Genomic DNA, 27,119 nt, shown 5'->3' on the forward strand with positions numbered 1-27,119 from the left:
CCATTGAAGTGCTTCCAGGAGAGCAACAACTTCCGCTTAGTGTGGTGGGGATAGTCCTGATTGCCAACCTGTCTTTGTTGCCATAAAAGACCCATTGGAGTCTCGTATACACAATCTAAAACCAAAGGTGCCCGAATCCGTGAAAATTGCAGCATCCAAATTGCATGTATAGGATCCTGTTGGAGGTTTCACCCAACTGAACGAGATAGGAGGTGCTGAAACGGAATTGCATTTCCTTTGTGCGTACTGCCATGCATGATAGTGCTAGGTAGCCATTTGAATAGAGACACCCGGGGGGGTTAACTCATCATGCCAAACTTTATCATTCATGTGTTTCCATATGCACCATAACATAAGGACAAAAGAGATGATGTCCTGTTCTAGTAAGCAGCCCAAGAGTTCAAAAGTGGTTAATATAACCCCCCCTTGCTCCACTATTTGGCAATTTTTTTGCCACAAACCTGAATATATCCAAACATCCATTGCAGCTTGGCATCCATAGAAGATATGCCATTCATTTTCCTTATTGGTTTCGCAGTGGGCACATAGTGACATGCATGGGACTCCTTTTCTTTGCAACTGCATCCGCGTAGGGAGACAACCTCTTAGAATTCTCCATAGGAAGATTTGTATCGTATGAGGTACTTGTAGATGCCACAGCTTTAACCAATCTCCTGTTGCTCTTAAAGCAGACATAGAGGAAGAATTATCCATAATGTAGTGGTAAGCAAATTTGACTGAATAGCTACCTTTACGATTTAGATGCCAGGTTAGAGAATCAGGACGTGTCACATGAAGAAGAGGCATGGGTATGATAGATTGATAGTCTTGCATATTGAAAAGAGCATGGAGTTTATGTGTGTCCCATTGCTTTAGGTCTTGATTTATAAGATCAGCTACTTTAATATGTTCATTTCCCAAGATGACTGGAGATGAGATATAAGGATTGGAGGAACAACGTAGTCATGGGTCTCTCCAAATGTTAATGGAAGAACCATTACCAATACACCACCGCGCTCCTTGTTTGACTAATGCCTGTGAATATTCATGGATGCTTCTCAAAATGAAACTTGGGTTGTGACCCAATTGGGCCACCAAGAAATCCTCACTTGGAAAATTTCTAGCTTTGAAAACACGAGAAACTAAAGCATTAGGGTTGGTTTGGAGGTTCCAACCCTACTTACCAAGCATGGCCAAATTGGAGCTATGGAGGTGTAAAAAGCCCATACCACCATGTTCTTTCTGCATAATGAGTTTATCCCAACTGAGCCAGCAAATTCCACGGCCAGAGTGGTGATTGGAGCCCCACCAAAAAGAGTTTAGCATTCTCTAAATCTCTTCCTCTAAGCTGGTTGGAATGAGGAAAGTACTCATACAATAACTAGGGATAGCTTGGGCTACAAACTTAATCAAGGTCTCCCTACCTGCTTTTGAGAGGTGCTTACTCGTCCAATGGTGCACTCTTTTCCATATATGATCTTTCAGATAAGAGAAAATAGTGCATTTGTTGCGACCCACTATGGAAGGTAGTCCCAACTCCCAAGTACTTCCCCGTGCCCAAACATTTATGCATGCCTTTATGGATGCCTAGGATGGAGTTGATGGTAGTATGCATTACAATTGGAGTATTCATGTGTGTGTATTCTAATAATTGTTTTATCCTTTAATTTTAAAATATTTTTTATCTTGTATTTTTTATTTATTTTTTTTTTAATTTTTTATAAATTTATTTTTCAAACTTTTTTCACATTGTAAATAATTACTCAAAATCAATAAATTTACAACAATTAGAGATCAATCGGTACAAAATCAATTAATCAGTGATTTAGATATTGGATATCTAATTGTATTTTTTTACAATAAAATAATAAAATACTAAATTAAATCTTCATACATCTACTTTAATTCTCAATTATTTGATCGACTTTAATAGTTTATACATGTTAAACTCAAAAAAACGAAGTTTATCCCTCATAATACTTTTTTGGTTACAAAAACTAAAAGAAAAGAGAAGAGACACATAGTAAAAGGAACATATTAAATCCAAATAGATAAATTCTGAAAAAAAAATTTATCTTTATTCAAATAGAGTCTAGATAAATTATATAAGAGTTTAATAGAGTCTTACACCTTTTTTTATATATTTTTTTCAATAAAAAAATTAAATAAATCATCTCCTATATATTAAATGAACTATTATAAAAGAATTTTTTTTATTTTTTTATGAACTATTCTTCGGGATTTATGGAGATTCTTTTAAATTCTTAATTTGATTTTCATTTATCATAATTATTTATAAATTAAATTTTAATATTTTAAAATAAATTATCAATAAATAAAAATAATTTTTTATAATATAAATATAATATAAATTTAAAATATAATTTTTTTATAAGTTATAATTATATATAATAAAAAAATTAATGAAAAGTTAAAATACTAGCTATAATTATAATTTTATAATTTAATCTTTTTTACAATATTTTATAATTTAAATTTAAATACAAATAAAAAGTGTTTTAGTAGTTGACAATACTTCGTCCCCTTGATTTCTGAGGAATATAGTTCGCCGTCGCCCGAAGCTGTTGCCCCTCGTAAAGTGTCTGTTGTCTGTCATCTCGCCTCGTTAGGTTAGTTCATCTCTGTCAATTTCGCTTTGTTTTTCTTCAATCACAATTATCCTCCGAAGGAATCTTTTCTGTTAGAGTCCGCCATCGAGAACTGTAGGTTTTTTTTTTCTTCAATTGAGTTCTTGGATCTTCTTCAAATACAATAGCCTTTACCAATTTTCGTTATCTATCGCCATTTCTGTTCCTGTACTCATGCGTTGAGATTTTATTTTATGTTTTACTATTATTGTGACCGTCTTTTCTTTCATTTTTTCCTTTTCCATTATGTCATCAATAGTGTTACTAATTTCCATTGCTTCCCAGTTCCCACTCGATAATTATTGATTTTATTTTAGTGACATGCCAATTTGATGCTTCTAAGAGGGATAGTTCTCGTGCAAAAATTATGTAAACATGATTAGCATATGCATATTGAAAAGGATCATCTTTTTCTTCTCGTAAATATGTTGATTGTGCTGCATTACGTTAATGGAAGCTCAAATTGTGTGTGTGTGTGTGTGTGTGTGTTAGTTCATCGAACTCACTGCATTGAGTGGATTTGGTCCAAATGGACGGGCAACATCAGAAGCAAAAAAACAAGTACAGTATAATTGTTCCTACATATAATGAGCGTCTCAACATTGGTCTCATTGTTTACCTCATCTTCAAGCACCTTGGGTAATTTCTCCATCTTATCATTATATCTACTCCCTTGTAATTGTTTTTTTTTTCTTCTTCTGTATCTGAATGGATATAATTTATAAGCTGAGATCTTAATTGCTTATTTAATGATTTTGGGCCATATATGTAAGCCTGTGCTTATGTGTATAATGTAACAGATAGTTACCTACTTGTAATTATGGCTTCTATTTCAATTTTTCAAGTTTCAACCAAAAGTACCAAAAGAATTTTAGTAGAAAAATGCCGTTTTATTCTGGCAAAAATTTTACATAGCTCTCTCATATTCTATCTCTATATGGAATCACTCATCTCTATGAATATTTCTTTTTGTTGCTCAATTTAGGGATGTTGATTTTGAAATTATTGTTGTTGACGATGGGAGTCCCGATGGTACTCAGGATGTTGTAAAACAGCTGCAGCAAGTTTATGGAGAAGATCGAATTGTAAGCAGTGACATTTACAAATTGAATTTTCATTTAGACACAACTAGTCATCCTTGATCCATTCTATTTTTTTTTGGGGTCTATCTCACCCCCTTCATATCATTTATAGAATAACCATGCTTATTCCTGTGGTTGCAGCTGTTAAGAGCACGACCTAGGAAGCTGGGTTTAGGTATGTTCCTGATACTTGTACTAAATGATTTTGATAAATTAGCCTTTGATACAATTAATCTGCAGGAACTGCTTATATTCATGGCATGAAGCATGCATCTGGAAATTTTGTTGTCATCATGGATGCTGATCTATCACACCATGTAAGTTATACCGTCACATGTAGAGGATAGTTTAATTTATGAGGAATGATTAAGAGCCTGTTTGTTTTACAATAAAATTGTGATTCACTGTTTATCACACTTTCCAATGCAAAATTACACAGCCAGAGGCAATTTTTTTCAGAGGAAAATTTTCGGGCCTATTTGTTTTACACCAGGAATTAACTCCTCACTCTGAACATGATTTTCATGTAAAATTAGTGGCTGAGATCGACTTCGATACATATCCCAATTATGTTCAACTGTTCAAAGCCTAGTATACCAAACATTAAAACAAACAAACAGGCATTCCATCTGCCACAGAATTCTGTTTCCATCCATATACAAACAGGATGTAAATTTGAATGGGATTAAAACAACTAAGAAGAGTTGGATGAACTTCTTTTCAGTTTTTCAGCTTAAAAAGTTTATTATCTGCAGAATGATATTTTCTTTCTTAATTGTTTTTGACTAATCTATTTAGTTTTTCTGCAGCCTAAATATTTGCCAAGCTTCATTAGGTAAGAAAAGTTTTGAATAATTTCTTTCTTGATTTATTGTTACCTGCATGCCAGGATTTAACCATTCCATTTTGCGTTTCAGAAAGCAGTTGGAAACTGGTGCTGACATAGTTACAGGGACTCGTTATGTTAAAGGTGGTGGTGTGCATGGATGGAATCTTATGCGCAAACTTACTAGCAGGGGAGCAAATGTTCTTGCACAAACACTTTTATGGCCTGGTGTCTCAGATTTGACAGGATCTTTTAGGTATCAAACTTGATAATTGGTGTTGGTAATTTCATGAGTGTTGGTTGCTCTTCCCCATTCCCTGGTTTGAGAGTGATTTATTGTGGTTCTATGTAGACTTTATAGAAAATCAGTCCTTGAAGATATCATTAGTTGCTGTGTTAGTAAGGGATATGTCTTTCAAATGGAGATGATAGTACGGGCATCCAGAAAAGGATACCATATTGAAGAGGTACTGTGGCTTAATTCATAATGCTTATAATTAATATTAACCTGATTATGTTGACTTTATAGATCTTGAGTTAGATATGTAATAGCATTGATCATTTCACTATGTGCTTTACATTTGTACATGTTTTGACTCTTGATATAACTAGCATAATTACTTTTCATATTCAACTTCTTATTCTTAAAACATGTCAATTGAACAATGAAACATGTCTTTTTTTAACTGTACGAGTTATAATTGGTTACAGCTTACAGATGTTTGTTTGTGAATCCTATAGCTAAATGTTTTCAAATGCATTTACACCCTAGTCATGTGGCTTTTGTTGGCCTTGTAAGTGAATTCAATAATGGATGATGATATATACATGGGCTTTGTATATGAATTTAAGCTGTTTTAGTGCTTTGTTATATGACTATTTTGTCAAAATCAAAATACCTAATTATGTAGGCTGTGGTCTTCCGTAGATCTATGAATAATTCAATAGATTGAGCTTATTGTGTGACATATAAACTAATTATAAAAGATGCGTTTGATACTAGCATTGCAAATTTGAGTGTCAAGCATACTCGTACAGTCCTTTGCTTTGTATACTGCTTGAAATGGTAACTGGCTAAACAGTGGAATTGTGATTGCCCCTATTTCTTTCTATTGTTGAATCTTATTTTTCTTGAATTGTAATATTTGCTTGTCATTGGCCACATGCATGACTGCTAGTTGATTACAGGAAATTTCTATGCATTTAAGATAAAAATACCATGTACTGAACTTTAATATTTGAATCTATATACTCATTTTTTCCATGAGGGAAATTCGAATGCTCGTTAGTTACGTTATGTGTTTTTATAATGTGCTTCAGCAATTTAGCCTTTTCCCCTCTCCTATTTGTTTGCTATACCTTCATCACCTTCCCAAATACTTGAGGAGTAGATGGCTTAGAATTCTTAATATAATTATGTTGTTCAACGCTTTTCATTCTGCTCGTTATCCACTTCATAGCTGACTTAAAGTTCAAATGTGTACAGGTTCCAATCACATTTGTCGATAGAGTATTTGGAAGTTCAAAGCTTGGTGGATCAGAGATTGTTGAATACCTGAAAGGCCTAGCATATCTTTTGGTGACTACATAAAAAAGATAAAACATAACAACACAGATATATGTCTTACATTTTGGGGAAAAGAAACTAGAGATAAATTTTGTTGTTCAATTACCTATTTATTTAGGACACTATAACTTGCATTTTGAATTTAACAGGAAGCATCGGTATGGTTCTGTGTTTATAACTGTAAACCGAGAAAATTAATTGTTTTGATTTTGCTGAACTTTTGAGTTATGTTGAGGTCTTCTTTCTAGTTTTGTGTTTTGTCCCTTCTAGTCGCCAAGACGCCAACCAATACTTTGACCCTTCTTAGATGGAAATACAACTATCCTATATTGGATCTATCTCTCTCTCTCTCACACTCAGAGGCAATGGTTTGGTACCTTTTGCTGCAATCCGCTCTAAATGCCTACTCTCCATGAATATTACTGGTGCAAATAATGATTTATTTATTAATTAGTTATTCAATATATTCTGTTATAAACTACTGGAAATACTTAATGGTGGCATGTTCCAGTAAAGGTAAGAGTAAACTTGATAGTAGATTAACTTTACCTATAAGAACTTCTTAGAAGACCATGATTCATAAAATTCCAATTTAACTTGCATTAATCTACTCAATTATTTAATTTTGTAATTAATTTATTAAATTATTTATAATAAAATTAAGGTATTAATGTGGTTTAGCTTAGTTGGTTGCAAGGTTGTCAAATTCTCAAATTAACTATTAAACTTTTTCGAGTTTACCATTTTAAGTAGAGAAAATGAGTTAATTTTATAGTAAACTCATTTTTGAATACTTGTTTAAATTTGTGTAAACTCTTATAAATTCTCAAGTCAAAAAGCGAGTTTAACGAGTTTGAAAACAAATGTAATTTTTCTCTTATTAATGTCATAATGTTAGTATTTTATTATGACTCAAATGATTTGGAGGAATCAAATTCTTTTTGAAATAATATAAATCTAGAAATTATGTTTTTATGAAATTATATGTAATTTGATCATTCATTTAACTTAATTCTATTCAATACTAATGTACTATAACAATTTATTATTGTAATTTAATACTTTTGTCTTTTTTATGGAATTGAAATGTTAAATTATTGTTATATTAAGTGTATTTCCTTATGCATGTATGTTATTAATATTATTTTTATAATAAGTAATTTTTAACGAATTTACAGTTAAATTTATGAGTGAAATTCACATAAGTTTTACAAGTTTATATAATATATCAAGTTTGACAATCTTTATTGTTTGAGTAGAGTGTGTGGACTATAAAAAAGTAATCATATAATTAGTTAATAAGTTTATGTTTATAAGAATCTAATAGGACTCTTTATAAAGTAATTGTCAAATATAATTTTTTGAATAATTAGTATACAAGTTTGGCCTTAATTGTCTTAAAAGATGATTATTTACATAAGGTTGAAGATAAACAAAGAATAAAAGTAAGATAGACAAATGTAGTTTTATTCATTCTTTCGAAATGCATGATTCGTTAAATCCTAATTTAATTGTTGTCAATCAACTTATTCTTTAATTTAAATATTAATTTATTAAAATATTTGAATAAAGGTTTCTAAACCCAATTCCTAAACAAATGAAAAGACTGTTTTTCTAAACCCAACTTGTATTTTTTTTTAATTTGAATCTGTGATTTCTAATTTAGCAAGTGGCAGTATTTCCATCATGTCAAGATTTGCTATCGATTAAAATATTGAAGTTAGTCATGCGAAGCAACCTTTCCATTACATCAATTTAATTTTTACTAATACGAATTTTTATGTATATAGTTTTTATCACATGAAATATCATCTATTTTTGTTGAGGAAATCGTCGATTGAATTTCAAAATCAAGATTTTGTTACGTTTGACAAATTTTGAAGACTGAGATGATGAATTCTATTATAGAACACCTTTACAGTGGATAAAGGTGGTGTACAGGGCACCATTTTTATTAAACGTTACATCTATCTTATTTTTATAATAATATGATGCATTCTTAAATCACTACAGTTGACTTAGGAATAGATGGCAGGAGTAGTATACATGGAGTCTTATATTCAAATTCTAAAATTATTATTATTATCATTATTTTGATGAACAAAAATATAATTAATTTAGTTAATAATAATAATAAACTGATCTTATTTAACCATATTTTTTTTCTTCTAAAATTAATCTTGTATTTTTTTTTCTAAAACTAATCTTATACTAATCGTATTCCTAATTAATACTCTCATGTGTATGTCTTGTATTATTTATTTCTCTTAATTAATATTTATCTTTTTTTAAACAATTAAAATACATATTTTTAAAAATTTTATTATTAATATATTTTATCAAATTAAAATAACATATTTTAATAAAAAAATATTTTAATTTAAAATAATTAATATAAAATAATAAAAATTAAGTTTTATATAAAACAACAAACAATTGTTATAAGTCAATTCTTATAAATATACAAGGATATTATTATATTTTCTTTCTTTCTTTGTTCCGATAGATTTGTACTCACGTATTTTTTAAGTATCAAACTTGCAAATCAAAATAGACCTAAAGAAGCGTATAAGAAGAAGAGGGAAGAGAGACAACAAAAGAGAAGAAAAAAAGAATAACAATAATTCGTCATCATACTTATTGTCGTACACATTAACATAACTCAAAAAGAACAATAAAAAAGACACTATAGAAACAATCACTAATTATTCACTATCATCTCTTGTAATACTAATTTGTGTGATGGAATCATTGTAAATAATCATGATAGATTCGATAAAAATTTATTGAACTTTATAACTATTTCTTCAAGTATTTCAATTCATTGAGTTGACATTAAAAAAATATTCTATTTATAAAAAAGTAAATTAAAATAATTATCTTATATAAAAGCTTTTTAACCGGAGTTTTTATGAACTTTTCTTTAATAAATATTATTTTTTAATCTTTTATTTTTTCAATTTAATTTTAAAAAAAAATCAATCATTAAAAGTTACTTTATATATCCATAGTAGAAAAAGAGAGATTATATACAATTTATATAAATTTAAATATAATTTATATATTCAAATATAATATTTATATATAATTTATTACAAAAAAAATTAATTATATAATAAACATATTTATACATTCTAAATACTAAAGCGCTAATTATTAAGAATTTCTCTTTATATATTGATACAAATAATATAATTTATTTATTATAAATCTAAAATAATAACTTATTCTAGACACATCCACATCATCCATGTTAAAATATTAGTTTTAATAAAATCAAAAAATAAATAGAAATATCTTTTGACAAATAAAAAAAACAAAAGTAACATATTTAATAATTTAAAATTAGTTTTATTCGAATAGAGAAATGTTATGATTTTTAACGAGCAAACGGTTCCACACCATCTTTCCGAAACACGACAAAAGCAAGATATGAGCAGAGGAGAGAGGAGAAAGAGATTCTGACGACCGAAATAGTGACTGAGATCCTTCTTCTTGTTGTGGAAGAAGACGCACACGAATGAAAATAATGGCCTCCACGTTGGGAACTTCCTCATTTGCTCTTCTCCCTTCACGACATCACTCTTCCCTTCCCACTAACTCTCTCTCTCAAACCGCAGGTACATCGCAACCTTTGATTTGGGGTATAATGGTTCTGAAATGAATGATTCCTTGTGTTGTGTGTTGTGTCTTTGCAGTGCAGCTATTTGGGCCCAAGTTTTGCGGAGGAATTGGATTTCACGCCGTCAAGGGAAGTTCTCTCTTCCCTGTTGCCAGTGTTGCCACCCATGTTAATTCTGCACAACAGGTATCTATGGATGTTCATATTCCGTTCTAAAGTCAGAATTTTTCCCACCTTTTTGGCCTTTGCCAACATTTTGCAAAGCATGGATTTTTATTTTTATTTTTAACCATGATATTGATAAGAAATATCAACCTATAAAAACAGTGACTATCGAGATCATGGGCATACACATGTCCCAAAATAGTATATTTCACACTCAGTCAGGATTTAAACCCTGAAAATGATTGTTAAGCAACATAAACTGTTACTACTTACACTAACTAATGTTGGTTGCAAAGCATAAATTGAGGACATGATTTTTGGACCATATATAGAGATGTTTTGTTTCTTAGTTTCTATTGGATTTGCACGTACAGGGTGTGATTGGATGGGGATGAAATGTCAAGGAAAGGTTAGGGCTTATATTGTGTTCAAATACCTTGAAAAACCCTCGTAGGTTTAGGTTTTACTCGCCAATTTTGTTCTCGTCATTCTTAACCTTAGTAATACCGAACAAAATGAATTTAGTTAAGATGCAGTGTTAATATAAAAGTTTTTTTATACTCATTCAATCGGGGATTTTTATGTATGGCAAGATTGTCGACTTTTGTAATATTTTAAAATTCATATCTAATTAATTGACGATGTAAACATCTTTAACACTAACATTGTATCAAAATTGAACTCATGACAAGAGGTTGGGTCCGACAGAAGAAGCTAGTTTTGACAATGTAGCGAACCAAAGTTTGAATCTTTGTTAAGAGTGGTATGGACATTTAATGTTTGATGTGCCTCAAATATAATTGCTTTTGAAGGAGGATAGAGAAAATAAAAAATTGATTTCATAAAATTTTGACCTCTTAACCTCTTTTTTGTTTCCTATTTTGATGACATCATTGACATCTCCACTCTGTAAACTTAATACAGGCTCAGAAGATTGCTTTTAACGAGAGCCAGAGGCCGGTGTATCCATTTTCTGCTATTGTTGGACAGGATGAGATGAAGCTTTGCCTTCTCCTAAATGTGATTGATCCTAAGATTGGAGGTGTGATGATCATGGGGGATAGGGGAACAGGGAAATCTACAACTGTTAGGTCATTGGTTGATTTGCTTCCCGAAATCAAGGTTGTTGCTGGTGACCCATATAACTCAGATCCAGAAGATCCAGAATTCATGGGTGTTGAAGTGAGAGAGCGCGTGTTGAAAGGAGAGCAGCTTCAGGTTGTCTTCACCAAAATTAACATGGTGGATTTGCCATTGGGAGCTACAGAAGATAGAGTGTGTGGGACAATTGACATTGAAAAGGCCCTCACTGAGGGTGTAAAGGCATTTGAGCCAGGTCTACTGGCTAAAGCTAATAGGGGAATTCTATATGTTGATGAGGTTAATCTTTTGGATGATCACTTAGTTGATGTCTTATTGGATTCTGCTGCATCAGGTTGGAACACGGTTGAGAGAGAGGGTATTTCAATATCACATCCTGCTAGATTTATCCTAATTGGATCAGGCAACCCTGAAGAAGGGGAACTCAGGCCACAGCTGCTGGATAGGTTTGGAATGCATGCTCAAGTAGGCACTGTGAGGGATGCTGAGCTAAGAGTGAGGATTGTGGAGGAGAGAGCTCGTTTTGATAAGGACCCGAAGAAATTCCGATATTCTTACAAGGCAGAACAGGAAAAGCTTCAGCAACAGATTGCCTCAGCGAGGAGTTTTCTTCCTTCTGTTCAAATTGATCATGACCTCAAGGTAAAAATCTCCAAAGTTTGCGCAGAGTTGAATGTGGATGGATTAAGAGGAGACATAGTAACAAACAGAGCTGCAAAAGGTCTTGCTGCCCTCAAGGGAAGAGACAAAGTAAGTGCAGATGATATTGCCACTGTCATCCCTAACTGCTTGAGGCACCGTCTTCGAAAGGATCCCTTGGAGTCCATAGACTCGGGTTTACTTGTCATTGAGAAATTTTATGAAGTTTTCACCTGAACATGGTCTATACTGTTTTTTCTAGTATTCATTCAACATTTTACCACTGCATCTTTTACATTTTTGCCTTTTTCTGTGGAGATTTTATTGTCCTTGAAATTTTAACATGAGGAAGATTCAGAAATCCCGTGTACAAATGAAATTCCAGGCCTTTTGTGTAATAAGTTTCAGGATGACAGGATCTATGGCTTTTTCTGAATCTGTAATCTAGTAGAGTAAGAGAGGTGCTTCCCATGAATTTCTAAATCAACTTGGTGATTAGCTAGGGAAATCATGTCAGCTTGAGAGCCCTCGGAGAGATATGGACATTCAAAAATAAAATTTTGTTCCTTTATTAGCTCTGAAAAAAAAAGTATTTCTTTGCTAAAATATTACCAGTTTTGAATGGAATGATTTGCCCATTCATATAAATTATCTGACAAGATAATTTTTGCATCTTAATTCTGCCAACTGTGCCGTATAAGATTACCGGAATTGTAGACACAATTCTTTTCTACTAAAATCACAATGAACTTGTATTTGATCCTGCGTCTTCCCAGGCACATTTCAACAAAATTTACGTCCAATTTCACAAATAATGCAGAAACAACTAATAGTTGTTTCAAAGGTGACCCGCGTCTAGGGTTACCGACGTCCATCTAAACATGGAATAGATGAAAAGACTGAAAATTATTTATGTTAGAGCCCTGCAACACGAAATAATTTTGAGGACAATCAAACTGACCCAACGAGCTGAGATAAAACAAGCTACTAGTCAGCAAATGCTTCTAAGACTAGTTGACACTGATTCAGTGTTTACAACTCTCAACTTTATGATGGCATTCAGTAAGCAGGAATGTGAATTCCAAGTGATGGACCGGATAGTACCCTTTTCCTTTCTATAAGTAAATATAAACCATTCGTTAGGAACCCAAATTTTAAAAATTAGAATAAAAAAAAAAAAGAAGATTGTATTTGTTGACTGCAAAGGAACAAAGAATAGGAGGGGTAACTCCCCTCCAAGAGTTTTCTCTTCACAAAGAGAAAATGCTCGATCTACAAATGAACGGATATATATATGAATTCCCTCCCCTTCAGTCTTCTTATTCTTATTTATTTATTTATGTCTCTGACTCACTAATATTCTAACTATCTTCCCCTTCCCAAAGTCCCAAGACAATTGCTATGGATTCTATAATTCTAGACGTAGTGAATATTTTGCACGATGAAGAACAAATATCAAGGATAAAATACAATAAATAATGAGCTCAACGCATTACAGTATCTTTGGATACTTCTTGTGGAATCTTGAATTCAGGATTCTGCTCAACGAAAGCTGGTGGCCTTTTGTACACAACAGACGCAGCCCTAATTAAGATGCTAGCAGTTAAACCCCATATGAGGTATTTTTTATTCCCGATGCCATAGTCAAAGAAATGCACCAAAAACTTCTCTCCCATCCACTCCCTCTCCTCCTCTCTTCGATTTTCATCCTGGTTAAAGTATTGATATCAGACAAGAGATATTAAGAATGAAGAACACACAAAAATCAAAATAAAAGTAAGCATGGACCTTGAGAAACATTTCCAAAGGTGCATCAAATACTGCTTCCACTTCACCTGGTTCTAGAACAGGTTTGAATGCTTTCTTGTCATGAAGTATGCCAATGACTGGAACTACTCTTAGGAAGTGCTGCAAATCAAACAGTGATAGATTTCAAGTACTGGAGTGAAATTTCCCATTCAACCCTTTATTATATGAAGCTGATGTGAAATAGACTAACAAAAAGGTGTCCAAATTATATAACATCTGGGAGTCTAAACATCAACATCAGCATAATGAGATGGCAGACTTGGCTAGAGTTTATTTTTTCATTTCTAGAAATGTTTACAGTTTTCAATCTGTGGTGATTATCCATCAAATAAATTTCCAATCATTTCCTCTATTGACCAATCATATACCAATTATTGCTAATAACTTAATAAGATCTTATTTCCATGCAATGTTTGCCAAGGAAAATATTATTACATTATTCAAACTTTTCAACATTTAGTAATGCTGTTATTATCATGTTTACAGTGGCACTCTAATAGGTAACATATACACTTATATTCCTGCTTACCCTGAACATAAATAATCTGTACTGTTAGTTTATGTGTATAAAATCCTTTTTCTTATCAAACTATCATCAAAGATAATAAAGAATAAGAAGTTTGGAACTAAGATAATAAAGAGCCCTAAGCCATTTTGTTTTAGCATTTGCTTAGATGCTGTGGACTCATTGGAAATTTTTCCCAGTTCAATGATCTGCAATGATAAATGACTTTCTCATAATTAGTGGCACTCTTCATTTTAGTGATTCTCTTCAATGGGGAACAAAGGACAAAACGAATCATTCAATGCAACATTTCTTAGTTCTTACATTCATAAATATATACAGTGAAGAAAGCTAATCAGTTTGCCCTTATTAGATGCAAATCCCTAAACACAACTCTGGGTTATAGCCCTTAAATTGTTAACAGATGATTTTTATATGATGAGTTGGGTCAAACCCATTCCCCACCACATTATGTTATACAGATATGTATAGTTAATGGAACAATTAGCACCCAGGATAACAACCACAAATTATTAACAGTATCCTTAGTACCTCAACTGCGTTTCATTTTTGTGGATAGTGAATTTCAGTTTATTCAAAATGTAGAAGAAATACACCGGTAGTTCCTCTGTACCTATATATAAGTAAAAATAACTAATTTCTCACAGATTAAGAAAGTTCATTAAATGTATATAATTTTCACAATTTCACATAAAATACATATTATATTTTCTAAAATATCTTTAACCACATTTATCATAGATAGTGTTCTCATTTATTATCATAGAAGTATTTTTGAATTGAGAACATTAAATAAGGTTGACATAATTGAAATTTGCTTATATTTCAGTCCAAAAAATTTAAACATTTTTTGCTTATATATAGGCCCTGAGAGTATATGGTAATACTAAAATTCATTTAATCCTCCATGTCTGATCTTCTCACAGCGTACATCATCTAATGGCCACTTCCTTATTCCTCCATTATATTACAGGAAGAATGCTTCAAAAATAAATTATACAATTTGAGTTTCACAGGCCACCCAAAATCAACATCTTCCAGCACAGAAGCACTTCATGAAGCAACCATCATGGAAATAATCTTTTGCAAATTGAACATCAAAATTCCTAATCACAAATAACTGCTGCACACTCAATTTTGCTTTCACCCCCACAAGCAGGTCAGTTCAGATATCCATCTAAAAGTTAGTGAAAGGTATCAAATAGAACACGTACCTTAGACAAGAATGGCTCAAGAACAGTAACAACATTGACAAGTTCCGGGTCCAACCCAATTTCCTCCTGTGCCTCTCTTTTTGCAGTGTCCCCATCATCCTTATCCCCCTCCTCCGCTTTCCCACCAGGCAATGCCACCTCACCTGCAAAAACACACACAATTCTCTCTTAACCCCCACACCGAAATTTCAATTTTTTTTTTTTTTTTAAAAAAAAGCAACTTTTTTCAACATCATGAAAAGTAAAAAGACAGAAACTCAGTCGATAACACAAATTACAAAATTTGCAACATTTGAAGCCAGTTAGAGAGTGGACTGACCCGGGTGAGTAGAGAGCTTGGAGGAGCGCTTAGTGAGAATGACCCTTAGATCCCCATCATCCCCTTCGAAGAGGCAGATCAAAACACCAGCTCTGTTAGGTCTGAATTTTTCAGAGCTTTGGCCAATTGGGGTGGCTGATTCTGGAAAACCCACCTGGGAAACAACCTTGCCATCACTTTCCTCAATGCTCTGCTCCACAGTATCTTCAGGGAAAGACGGTGCCTTGTACTGGCGAAGGTGCTGCACCAACGCCAAGAGCCTCTGAGATCCTCCGATGCTAGAAGAATTGGAATCCATGAATTGGGATATAGATGATTTGGGCATTAAGGATCTTATAGTTGACACTGTTCTCAGAATTGGAACCATGTGCGTGTGTCAGTAAAAAAACCACCACCAACCCAACCTGCGGTAATTCTACCGTCTCTTAAACTATATATGTATTATTCTTCTTTTTAACAAATTAGTTAATTTGTTAAGTTACACAGGAATTTTTTATTATATATAATACTGCAATAAATTAAGGTTTAAATATTTACTAGTCAAATAATTTTATGAAATCTATCTATGTTATTTTATATATTTAAAAATAAAAAAAATTGTTTTAGTTTCTTTAATTTCATAAATAATATGTGTAAGAATTAAAAATTGTTTTAATTATGTAAATTAAAAAGTAAAATTATGAAACTACATGAATAAATAATATTTAAACCATAAATCAATTACAGTAAAAAAAAACCATAAATTAATAACATGTTTGTTGTACATATCGACGTCATCTTATTTATTGTAGTATTTACGAAGCACAACAACCGTTTAAGTGGTTGTTAAGTTTATTTTTGAGGGAGGAAATTATTTTTTTAATTAAAATCGACATTGACTTGAAAATGTCGTTTGCGGGTAGTATTAAAGATATTAGTTTAAATGAATTGTACGTTAACTTTTTTTTAATATATATATAGAGAGACAGAGAGAAGGATTATAATAATATTAGTGTAACTTTATTAAATATTATACTATTCAATAATTTTATATTAAATGTGAATTTTGTAAATCTAATCGTTAGATTGAAAGTTCATATCTCTTAAATCATATATACGAAATTTTATATTAATCCAAGATGATTTGATACTTCATTCTTATAAAACAAAATTGACGTAATATATACATTTCAAAATATACTAAAATATTGAACGGTGTAATACTTAGTAAAAATTATATCGTTATTATTATAACTCTCCTTATATATATATATATATATATATATATATATATATATATACATATATATATTATATATATATATATGAGGAGGGATCCGTTTACTTCAAGAGTAAGTCTACCTAGACTTACTCCGTTCAATAACTCATATTTTACATCAAATTTCAATGATCCAATTGTTCAATTTAAAGTTCTTAATGCATAGATTAAATCTGCAAAATTTTAGAAAATTTGAAAATTATTTGATACTTTGTTTCATTAATTCAAATTGACAGATAATCATAAAATCATTTTATACATTGATTTTATGATTATCCGTCAATTTGAATTAATTAAACGAAGTATCAAATGATTTTCAAATTTTCTAAAACTTTGCAGATTTGATCTATGTATTAAGAATGTGAGACCCTTTTTCTCTTTTCCTTTTTCTCTCCCCGACACTCCCCTCTCACCCATTCTCTTCCCACTCTTTCTTTCTTACTCACTTGGCTGATTCTTCTCTTCCCTGGACTGAAGGTGGTGATTCAAGTTAGGTAGAGCTAGCTGATCTGTGTGGAGATTTCTTCCCTCAAGTTTCTTCTTCATCTTCTATTCTCGTTCTTTTCCCGAAGCTCGGAATCTTCTACCAAGGTAAGGGAAGCTAGTTTCTTCGCTGTTTTTGGATGTCATTTAGTTCAAGTAACTCAATAGTTGTTGAAGAAATTGATTATTGGCTGTGATTGAAGGAAGTTTTCGTTTTCGGGTTTCCGGGGTTTGGGTGAAAATCTTGGGGATTTCACTTGTTGACGGTTGCATGTTGGAAATGAAGTGTTTTTCTTAATACTTGATGAAAATGCTGGGTTTTGGAAGGTTTGCATGTTGGTTTCCTGGTGTTTTTCGCAGGTTTTGATGAAATTTTCGAAGTAGGTGAGGGTTCCTGTTTGAATTTGCGCCAGGCTCAGTTCTTCGCGTCAGGCGCGATTTGAAAATGGGGAATCACTGGGTGAATCCCGCCGGGCTTGGGGAGAATCGAGCCGGGCGCAATAGACCTCTGTAGGTCTCTGGTTGAGAATTGCGCCGGGCTCTATTTTATTGAGCCGGGCGTGCGTTTTATTTTCAGAATTTGACTTTATAGTCTGCATAAAAGTTGTAGCCTTGGATGTTAGCTTTCCAATGGCGCTGGAATCACTCAAAAAGGAGTTTTAGAACTCTAGATATGGCTGTTTTAGTGAAGAGGGGTCGAGCTGCTAACTTTGTTTATAGCTGTTGCGGTTTTTATCATTTTTAACATGGTAGATGAAGGAATTAGGACTTGGTGTCTTCATGAGAGTTGTAGGAAATCTTCTTATCTTTCATATGAGATAAGGATGAGTATGGTAGGAGTAGTATAACTCCTGATGCGTTGTTTTATGTGAAGGTTGCCTTTTCACATTTAGTGATTGGGTTAAGTTGAAAGTTGTTTTAGGTGCTTAGGTTGATTGGTGTTGTTTGTGTGGGTAATTTGACAAGATAGATGAGTTGTAAACAAGGTGGATGAGCCGTACTATGTGTAGAATATGTTGTATGTTGTATATGCTGCTAATGATGTAATGCCACGCTGTAATAGATATATATATTGTCGTGCTGAGCTGGGCTGTCATGAATGATTTTCATGTTGAATTAAAATATTGTTGTATTATAGATTGTTGAGCTGAGTTGTGAGTAGTAAGCTGCGTTGTATACTACCTAGCTGTGCTGGATGGTGATATTGATGTGCTACGCTGAGCGCGACCCTTGTCGCGCTGGGTGTGAGACTCCTTGGGAGTCTCTGCCTTGTGGGCGCTGGGCGCAATTGGTATTGCGCCAGGCGCGAGTGAGCCTTGGGCTCTCTGGCTGGGTCCCGCCGGGCTCGGGCATGCTTGCGCCGGGCGCGGTGGCCCCTGGTGCCCTTTGGTTGAACTGCGCTGGGCGCAACCGTGAGTGCGTCGGGCGCATAGATGATAATTCATTATATGCTGAGTTGAATTGAAATGGACGAATATGATGTGATGATTAGTAGATGATCCTGCTGCATATGTTGAGTGTAACGACCCGGCTGGTCACTACACTTACAATCACAGCACACCGGAAACCCTAGACAGAATAGAACGAGTATATAAATATAGGATCTAGAATATAAATATATACAATGTTCCGATCCGACTAGCATTAGAGTGCACAAACGAAATACAACCAAAGTAGCCAGATAGTGGCCCAACAAACAAACATCCGCCAAACAAGACTCCTCCCTCTGCCAGCTGTAGACTTGCCACTATCACCAGTCTAACCCTGCTCTGCTCCCATACATAGTATGATCATCGCAGTCCAAATCACATGGAAACAACAAAGGATAAGCTAGTGAAAAGAAATAACATACATATATATATATATATATATATATATATATATATATATATATATATATATATATATAAATATATGAATAGTAAATAGCTACCCCTATCAGCACATCAAATCAACACGTCAATTAGTTTAACAAAATCAGTTTAAAATACCACAACATTCAGCCATAACAGCACACATCTCACATCATCAGCATACAACTCATCGATTTTACAGCATAATCAGCAATAAGCACACAATGCGTCGTCTCACATATAAGTTAGTATTGGTCGCTTGTAATCGGTATAGGTCGACCTGGCCCCTATACCGTGGTCGCTTTGTACACGTGTGCCTCGACCTTGCCCACACACGGGACCACTAAGACTTAGAGGAGAACAACAAGTTACCACTCCAAGGGTCAGCTTCCCAGGGAGGGTTTTCAACAAATTGGACTCCAAGAGCACCACAGCCACTCAATCCACACAATGGGATGAGGAAATTTCGAAAACAACTCCTCTAGTCTTAGCGATCAACAACTCAGCCTTGCGGCCTACAACACCTCAGCCTTTCGGCCTACAACACCTCAGCCTTTCGGCCTACAACACCTCAAGGCTACAACTTTGATGAAGACTTTAAGACCAAATTCGGTCATCAAGACCCACCGCTGCAGCGCTCAATCCAGCGCTTTAGCTGCAACTCTCTGCCAGTTCAATTTGCCTTCCACAGCCATGGCTGCAGATCCACGGCCATAGCTGCAAGTTTCTGCCACTTCAATTTTTCTCCACAGCTATGGTTGCAAAACCACAGCCATGGCTACAAGTCTCTGCCATCACGTTTTTCCTTCCCACGGCTATGGCTGTGAATCCACGGCTATAGCTGTGGGTTCCTGCAAGTACATTTTTCTTCCACGGCTATAGCTGTGGGTTTCTGAACTTCCAAAAATCTCCATGGATTTCACCTTCGTTTTCACTCAAAACATCTCATGAGTTTCTAAACTCATTTCCAACCAATCCAAGCGAAAACTAGCTTCCCTTACCTTAGTGAGACGATTCCGAGTTCTGGGAAGAGAAAGGAGAAGAATAAGCTTGAATGAAGAAGGAGGAGAAAAGAGAACTCCAATTCTCAGCTATCAACCCATATTCACTCCGCACCACCACCTGGCGTCGGCCAACAAGAAAGATCCAAAGCAAAAAGGAGTGAATAAAGAGAGATGAGAGTGAGACTTGAGAGAGTAAGAGTGGGGGAGAAATAACGGAAAGGGAAAAAGAAGGGGCCTCACAATCTCCCCAACAACAAAAGTTTTCGTCCCCGAAAACAGACTTACTTGGGAATAGAAATAGATACCGCTCCCTGCACTGCTGCTCCACTTCCCATGTAGCCTCACCAGTAGCTGCATCCCACAATACTTTCACCAGAGCAATGGACTTGCCCCTCAACTCCTTCAGCTTATGATCAACCACAGCTATTGGCAACTTCTCATACGTCAGATTCTCCTTCACCCATACATCATCCAACTTCACCACATGACCAGGGTCATGAACATACTTCCTCAGCTGAGACACATGAAATACATTGTGTAGGTTTGAGAGGGACGGTGGCAAAGCCAACCAATAAGCAACCGGACCCACACTCTGTATGATCTGATAGGGACCAACATACCTCGGTGTCAACTTCCTTGCTTTCAGTGCTCTACCCACACTAGAGGTTGGGGTCACCTTCAGAAACACATGTTCCCCTTCAGCAAACTCCAAAGGCTTTCCCCTTTTGTCAGCATATGACTTCTGCCTACTCTGAGCAGTCTTCATCCTCTCTTGAATCAGCTTCACCTCCTCAGTAGTCTGTAGGATTTGCTCTGGTCCCACAACCACTGACTCACCATCTTGATACCAACATAGAGGAGTCCTACATCTCCTGCCATATAAGGCTTCAAACAGCCCCAACCCAGTACTAGCATGAAAGCTATTATTATACATGAACTCAACCAGCGGTAGGACCTCCTCCCAGCTTCCCAAGCGATCTAACATACAAGCCCTCAACAAATTCTCCAACACATCTTTCTTCAGCTCAGCATCATGAGGTAGGCAAATTCTGTCCTTGAATCTCAAGATTCTATCTTCACCTAGCTCAAACCCAACAGCCTTCTCAGTTTCCAGCAAACCAAGAAGCTTCACCAGCTCGACATCTTGCAACTGCTTCTGTCCAACATGCCTCAAGAACTCACTAGTTATGGTAATCATCCCACAACTAATGTGATCCTGAGCTAACTCCACACAGAGGTTCAGATCTCTGAACTCCTCAACCAGCTCCAGCTCTTTCACCATCATACCAGACATGTGGATGGATTTCCTACTCAGCGCATCCGTCACAACATTGACTTTTCCAAGATGATACATCAACTGGAAGTCATAATCCTTCAGAAACTCCATCCACCGCCTCTGCCTCATGTTCAGCTCCTTCTGATCAAACAAGTACTTCAGGCTCTTGTGATCACTGAAGACGCTGAACCGAGCACCATAAAGATAATGTTCCCATATCTTCAAGGCAAACACCACAGCTGCTAACTCAAAGTCATGAGTGGGATATATCCCCTCATGATTCTTCAGTTGCCTTGAAACATATGCCACCACTTTCCTATTTTGCATCAACACACACCCTAGACCCTGGTGAGAAGCATCACAGTACACATCTAGGGGCTCACCAGAATCCGGCAACACCAGCACAGGAGAAGTAGTCAACCTCCTCTTCAGCTCATCAAAACTCCGCTCACAAGCATCTGTCCAAGTGAACGGCTTCTCCTTCCTCGTCAACTAGGTTAAAGGCGCCACTATCTTGGAAAATCCCTCAATGAATCTTCGATAGTAACCCGCTAAACCCACAAAACTCCGAATATTAGTGACAGTTCTTGGACGCTCCCATCACAACACTGACTCTACCTTAGCCGGATCAACAGCAATCCCCTCAGCTGAGATCACATGTCCCAAGAACTTCACTTCATCCAACCAAAACTCACATTTTGAAAGATTAGCGTACAGCTGCTTCGCCTTCAAAATCTCCAGCACCAACCTCAAGTGCTCTCCATGCTCCTCCGGGGTCCTTGAATAAATCAAGATATCATCAATGAATACCACCACGAATTTATCCAAGAACGGCCGGAAGATCCTGTTCATGTAATCCATGAACACTGCAGGGGCGTTAGTCACACCAAACGCATCACAACATACTCGTAGTAACCATACCTAGTCCTGAAAGCAGTCTTCGGTATGTCACCCTCCTTCACCTTGATTTGGTGATAGTCTGACCTCAAGTCAAATTTGGAAAATACAGATGCTCCCCTCAGTTGATCCATTAAGTCATCTATCCGGGAGAAGTGAATATTTGTTCTTAATGGTCAACTTATTCAACTGCCGGTAATCAACACACAGTCGTCAACACACAGTCGACTATCTCCATCTTTCTTCTTCACCAACAACACCGGAGCACCCCCCAGCGATACACTCGGTCGCACCAACTACTTTTCCAACAAGTCCTCCAACTGACCTTTCAGCTCAACCAGCTTAGCAGGGGCATCCTATAGGGAGCCACCGACACTGGTCCCGTACATGGAACCAAGTCAATGCTAAACTCCATCTCCCTAACAGGAGGCAACTCAGACACCTCATCAGGGAACACCTCAACAAAATCCCTCACCACATCAATCTCAGCAATGACCTTCTCGGTCTCCACACTCATAGCAGCAAGCAAAAGACAACACTCTGCCTCATCCCTCAACAATGATTCAGCTTGACCAGCTGAATCAACAACTCCTCCTCTAGCAGTAAGCATATGGTGAGTACCTCTCCACCAATGCTCAGCCTCCCCAACCAGCATGTAGACAACATATGCCAGCCTCCTCTCCTGAGAACATCCCAACACAGTGAAGATCTTCTCCAGCTCACAGGTCCAGTGGTCAGCTACCTCTGGGTCTGCATCTCCATTGAACTGAGGAGGACAACACTTCCGGAACTCAACTAGATCCCGGCTCTCCTGCGACCCCACGGGCCTTGCTGCACCAGCTGCAGCTCTATCAGCGTCCATCCGAGCAAAATAGGCATTTCGCTGCTACATAGCCATAGCCATCATCTCTATGGCACGGCTATCAGCTCATTGGTTATAGTCATTGTCTACAGAAGTAACAACATCTTCAGTATACAATAACTAAACCAAACAACCATCAACAGCACAACAAAACACCACAGCAATCAACACAACAAGACAGCACAACACAGAGTTCAGCACAACAAAAGCCTAAAGGAACCACCCCCAAAGAGTGTCCACTAGACTCGAACTGCTCTGATACCACTAAAGTGTAACGACCCGGCTGGTCACTACACTTACAATCACAGCACACCGGAAACCCTAGACAGAATAGAACGAGTATATAAATATAGGATCTAGAATATAAATATATACAATGTTCCGATCCGACTAGCGTTAGAGTGCACAAACGAAATACAACCAAAGTAGCCAGATAGTGGCCCAACAAACAAACATCCACCAAACAAGACTCCTCCCTCTGCCAGCTGTAGACTTGCCACTATCACCAGTCTAACCCTGCTCTGCTCCCATACATAGTATGATCATCGCAGTCCAAATCACATGGAAACAACAAAGGATAAGCTAGTGAAAAGAAATAACATACATATATATATATATATATATATATATATATATATGAATAGTAAATAGCTACCCCTATCAGCACATCAAATCAACACGTCAATCAGTTTAACAAAATCAGTTTAAAATACCACAACATTCAGCCATAACAGCACACATCTCACATCATCAGCATACAACTCATCGATTTTACAGCATAATCAGCAATAAGCACACAATGCGTCGTCTCACATATAAGTTAGTATTGGTCGCTTGTAATCGGTATAGGTCGACCTGGCCCCTATACCGTGGTCGCTTTGTACACGTGTGCCTCGACCTTGCCCACACACGGGACCACTAAGACTTAGAGGAGAACAACAAGTTACCACTCCAAGGGTCAGCTTCCCAGGGAGGGTTTTCAACAAATTGGGCTCCAAGAGCACCACAGCCACTCAATCCACACAATGGGATGAGGAAATTTCGAAAACAACTCCTCTAGTCTTAGCGATCAACAACTCAGCCTTGCGGCCTACAACACCTCAGCCTTTCGGCCTACAACACCTCAGCCTTTCAGCCTACAACATCCAAAATCAACACACAGTACAACACAACATATCAACTTACAACAATATACAACTGATACAGCTCAACATAATCAACTTACAACAATACACAACTGATACAGCTCAACATCAACAAGCAGCGTTAACCACAAGTCATCACATTATATTCATCAACTCAGCTCAACAGCATTCATCATTAACAACTTATACAACATACAACATATTCAACACATAATACGGCTCATCCACCTTATTTACAACTCATCTATCTTGTCAAATTACCCATCCAAACAACACCAATCAACCTAAGCACCTAAAACAACTTTCAACTTAATCAAATCACTAAATGTGAAATGGAAACCTTCACAGAAAATAGCGTATCAGGAGTTATACTACTCCTACCATACTCATCCTTATCTCATATGAAAGATAAGAAGATTTCCTACAACTCTCAAGAAGACACCAAGTCCAAATTCCTTCATCTACCTTGTTAAAAATTCTAAAAACCGCAACAGCTATAAGCAATGCTGGCAGCTTGACCCCTCTTCACTATAACAACCATATCTGGAGTTCTAGAACTCATTTTTGGGTGATTCTAACGCCATTGGAAAGCTAAGATCCAAGGATACAACTTTGATGAAGACTTTAAGACCAAATTCGGTCATCAAGACCCACCGTTGCAGCGCTCAATCCAGCGCTTTAGCTGCAACTCTTTGCCAGTTCAGTTTGCCTTCCACAGCCATGGCTGCAGATCCACGGCCATAGCTGCAAGTTTCTGCCACTTCAATTTTTCTCCACAGTTATGGCTGCAAAACCACAGCCATGGCTGCAAGTCTCTACCATCACGTTTTTCCTTCCCACGGCTATGACTGCGAATCCACGACTATAGCTGTGGGTTCCTGCAAGTACATTTTTCTTCCACGGCTATAGCTGTGGGTTTCTGAACTTCCAAAAATCTCCATGGATTTCACCTTCGTTTTCACTCAAAACATCTCATGAGTTTCTAAACTCATTTCCAACCAATCCAAGCGAAAACTAGCTTCCCTTACCTTAGTGAGACGATTCCGAGTTCCGGGAAGAGAAAGGAGAAGAATAAGCTTGAATGAAGAAGGAGGAGAAAAGAGAACTCCAATTCTCAGCTATCAACCCATATTCACTCCGCACCACCACCTGGCGTCGGCCAACAAGAAAGATCCAAAGCAAAAAGGAGTGAGTGAATAAAGAGAGATGAGAGTGAGACTTGAGAGAGTAAGAGTGGGGGGAGAAATAACGGAAAGGGAAAAAGAAGGGGCCTCACATTGTGTTGTATCAGTTGTATATTGTTGTAAGTTGATATGTTGAGTTGTATCAGTTGTATATTGTTGTAAGTTGATATGTTGAGTTGTACCGTTGTGTTGTACTGTGTGTTGATATTGGATGATGTAGGCCGAAAGGCTGAGGTGTTGTAGGCTGAAAGGCTGAGGTGTTGTAGGCTGAAAGGCTGAGGTGTTGTAGGCCGAAAGGCTGAGATGATGTAGGACGAAAGGCTGAGTTATTGTAGGAGATCTCCGAGTTGATATGCGTGACGACGCATTGTGTGCTTATTGCTGATTATGCTGTAAAATCGATGAGTTGTATGCTGATGATGTGAGATGTGTGCTGTTATGGCTGAATGTTGTGGTATTTTAAACTGATTTTGTTAAACTGATTGACGTGTTGATTTGATGTGCTGATAGGGGTAGCTATTTACTATTCATATATTTATATATATGTATGTTATTTCTTTTCATTAGCTTACCCTTTGTTGTTTCCATGTGGTTTGGACTGCGATGATCATACTATGTATGGGAGCAGAGCAGGGTTAGACTGGTGATAGTGGCAAGTCTACAGCTGGCAAAGGGAGGAGTCTTGTTTGGCGGATGTTTGTTTGTCGGGCCACTATCTGGCTACTTTGGTTGTATTTCGTTTGTGCACTCTAACGCTAGTCGGATCGGAACATTGTATATATTTATATTCTAGATCCTATATTTATATACTCGTTCTATTCTGTCTAGGGTTTTCGGTGTGTTGTGATTGTAAGTGTAGTGACCAGCCGGGTCGTTACAAAGAACTTTAAATTGAACAGTTGAATCGTTGAAATTTGATGTAGAACACGAGTTATTGAACGAAATAAGTCTAAGTAGACTTACTCCTAAAATAAAAAATTAATCTTTTATATATATATATATATGAGGAGGGTTATAATCACACACATACATACATGCATATAAATTATTTCAATTTAAAGCCACTATTGATCAAAATCAAATTAACAAATTCAAATGTTCATAATTAAGTTTATAAAATTCACCCAAATACACAATATCGTCATTTTAAATAAGAAAGAAACCAAAGACATTTTTTTACTAGTTTATCCCTAAGTCATAAATCCTAATACCATATATATATATATATATATATATATATATATATATATATATATATATATATATATATATATATATATATATATATATATCACCTTTTTGTCAGTTTTATGTCAAAACTAGACATGGATCCACATATTGTGCGATTTATTGAAATTCATAATTTTTATCTTATATTTTAATATATTTATATCAAAATTTAGTAATATTATAATTATTTTTTTTTATATTTCAATTCTTTAGTCTATTCATTAATTAATTAATTTAAGTTACTTTTAAATAAAATAATATTAATTGATATTAAACTATTTTTATTAATTGGTGGATTTTTGTTGATTCTAAAAATATTTGTTGGATTTTTTTCTTTAACAACCTTATTTTTCTTTATCATAACCACAAATTGGAGAATACGTGCTAAAATATAAATTATTAACATTTG

General features: G+C 35.5%; 3 protein-coding genes and 1 long non-coding RNA gene across 4 annotated transcripts; 3 read left to right on the forward strand and 1 right to left on the reverse strand.

The window, feature by feature from the left end:
* The first annotated feature begins 2,496 nt into the window (after positions 1–2,496).
* On the forward strand, positions 2,497–6,351 carry DPMS1 (Nucleotide-diphospho-sugar transferases superfamily protein). The gene is made up of 9 exons (XM_020384103.3): positions 2,497–2,630; positions 3,141–3,287; positions 3,634–3,733; positions 3,872–3,905; positions 3,971–4,047; positions 4,540–4,565; positions 4,648–4,812; positions 4,909–5,023; positions 6,043–6,351. Exons 2-9 carry the CDS (start codon positions 3,178–3,180, stop codon positions 6,145–6,147), a joined length of 732 nt encoding a protein of 243 aa, XP_020239692.1. The 5' UTR covers positions 2,497–2,630; positions 3,141–3,177; the 3' UTR covers positions 6,148–6,351.
* Positions 6,352–9,501: 3,150 nt separating this feature from the next.
* CHLI1 (P-loop containing nucleoside triphosphate hydrolases superfamily protein) lies at positions 9,502–12,086 on the forward strand. The gene is made up of 3 exons (XM_020384100.3): positions 9,502–9,743; positions 9,822–9,931; positions 10,835–12,086. Exons 1-3 carry the CDS (start codon positions 9,644–9,646, stop codon positions 11,885–11,887), a joined length of 1,263 nt encoding a protein of 420 aa, XP_020239689.1. The 5' UTR covers positions 9,502–9,643; the 3' UTR covers positions 11,888–12,086.
* A 731-nt stretch (positions 12,087–12,817) lies between these two features.
* Positions 12,818–15,926, reverse strand: LOC109818584 (nudix hydrolase 15, mitochondrial). Its single transcript, XM_020384101.3, has 4 exons — positions 15,519–15,926; positions 15,200–15,342; positions 13,439–13,558; positions 12,818–13,359 (listed from the first exon to the last, which is right to left on the reverse strand). The coding sequence occupies exons 1-4, from the start codon at positions 15,883–15,885 to the stop codon at positions 13,135–13,137; spliced, it is 855 nt and encodes a 284-aa protein (XP_020239690.1). The 5' UTR covers positions 15,886–15,926; the 3' UTR covers positions 12,818–13,134.
* Positions 15,791–26,640, forward strand: LOC145955858 (uncharacterized). The gene is made up of 3 exons (XR_014432594.1): positions 15,791–15,927; positions 17,254–17,367; positions 26,109–26,640. It is a non-coding gene; the product is annotated as an uncharacterized LOC145955858 (long non-coding RNA).
* Positions 26,641–27,119: the final 479 nt, after the last annotated feature.

The sequence above is a fragment of the Cajanus cajan genome, chromosome 3 (genome assembly GCF_000230855.2).
Source record: "Cajanus cajan strain Asha chromosome 3, NIPB_CcT2T_4, whole genome shotgun sequence".
NCBI classification, from domain to species: Eukaryota; Viridiplantae; Streptophyta; class Magnoliopsida; order Fabales; family Fabaceae; genus Cajanus; species Cajanus cajan.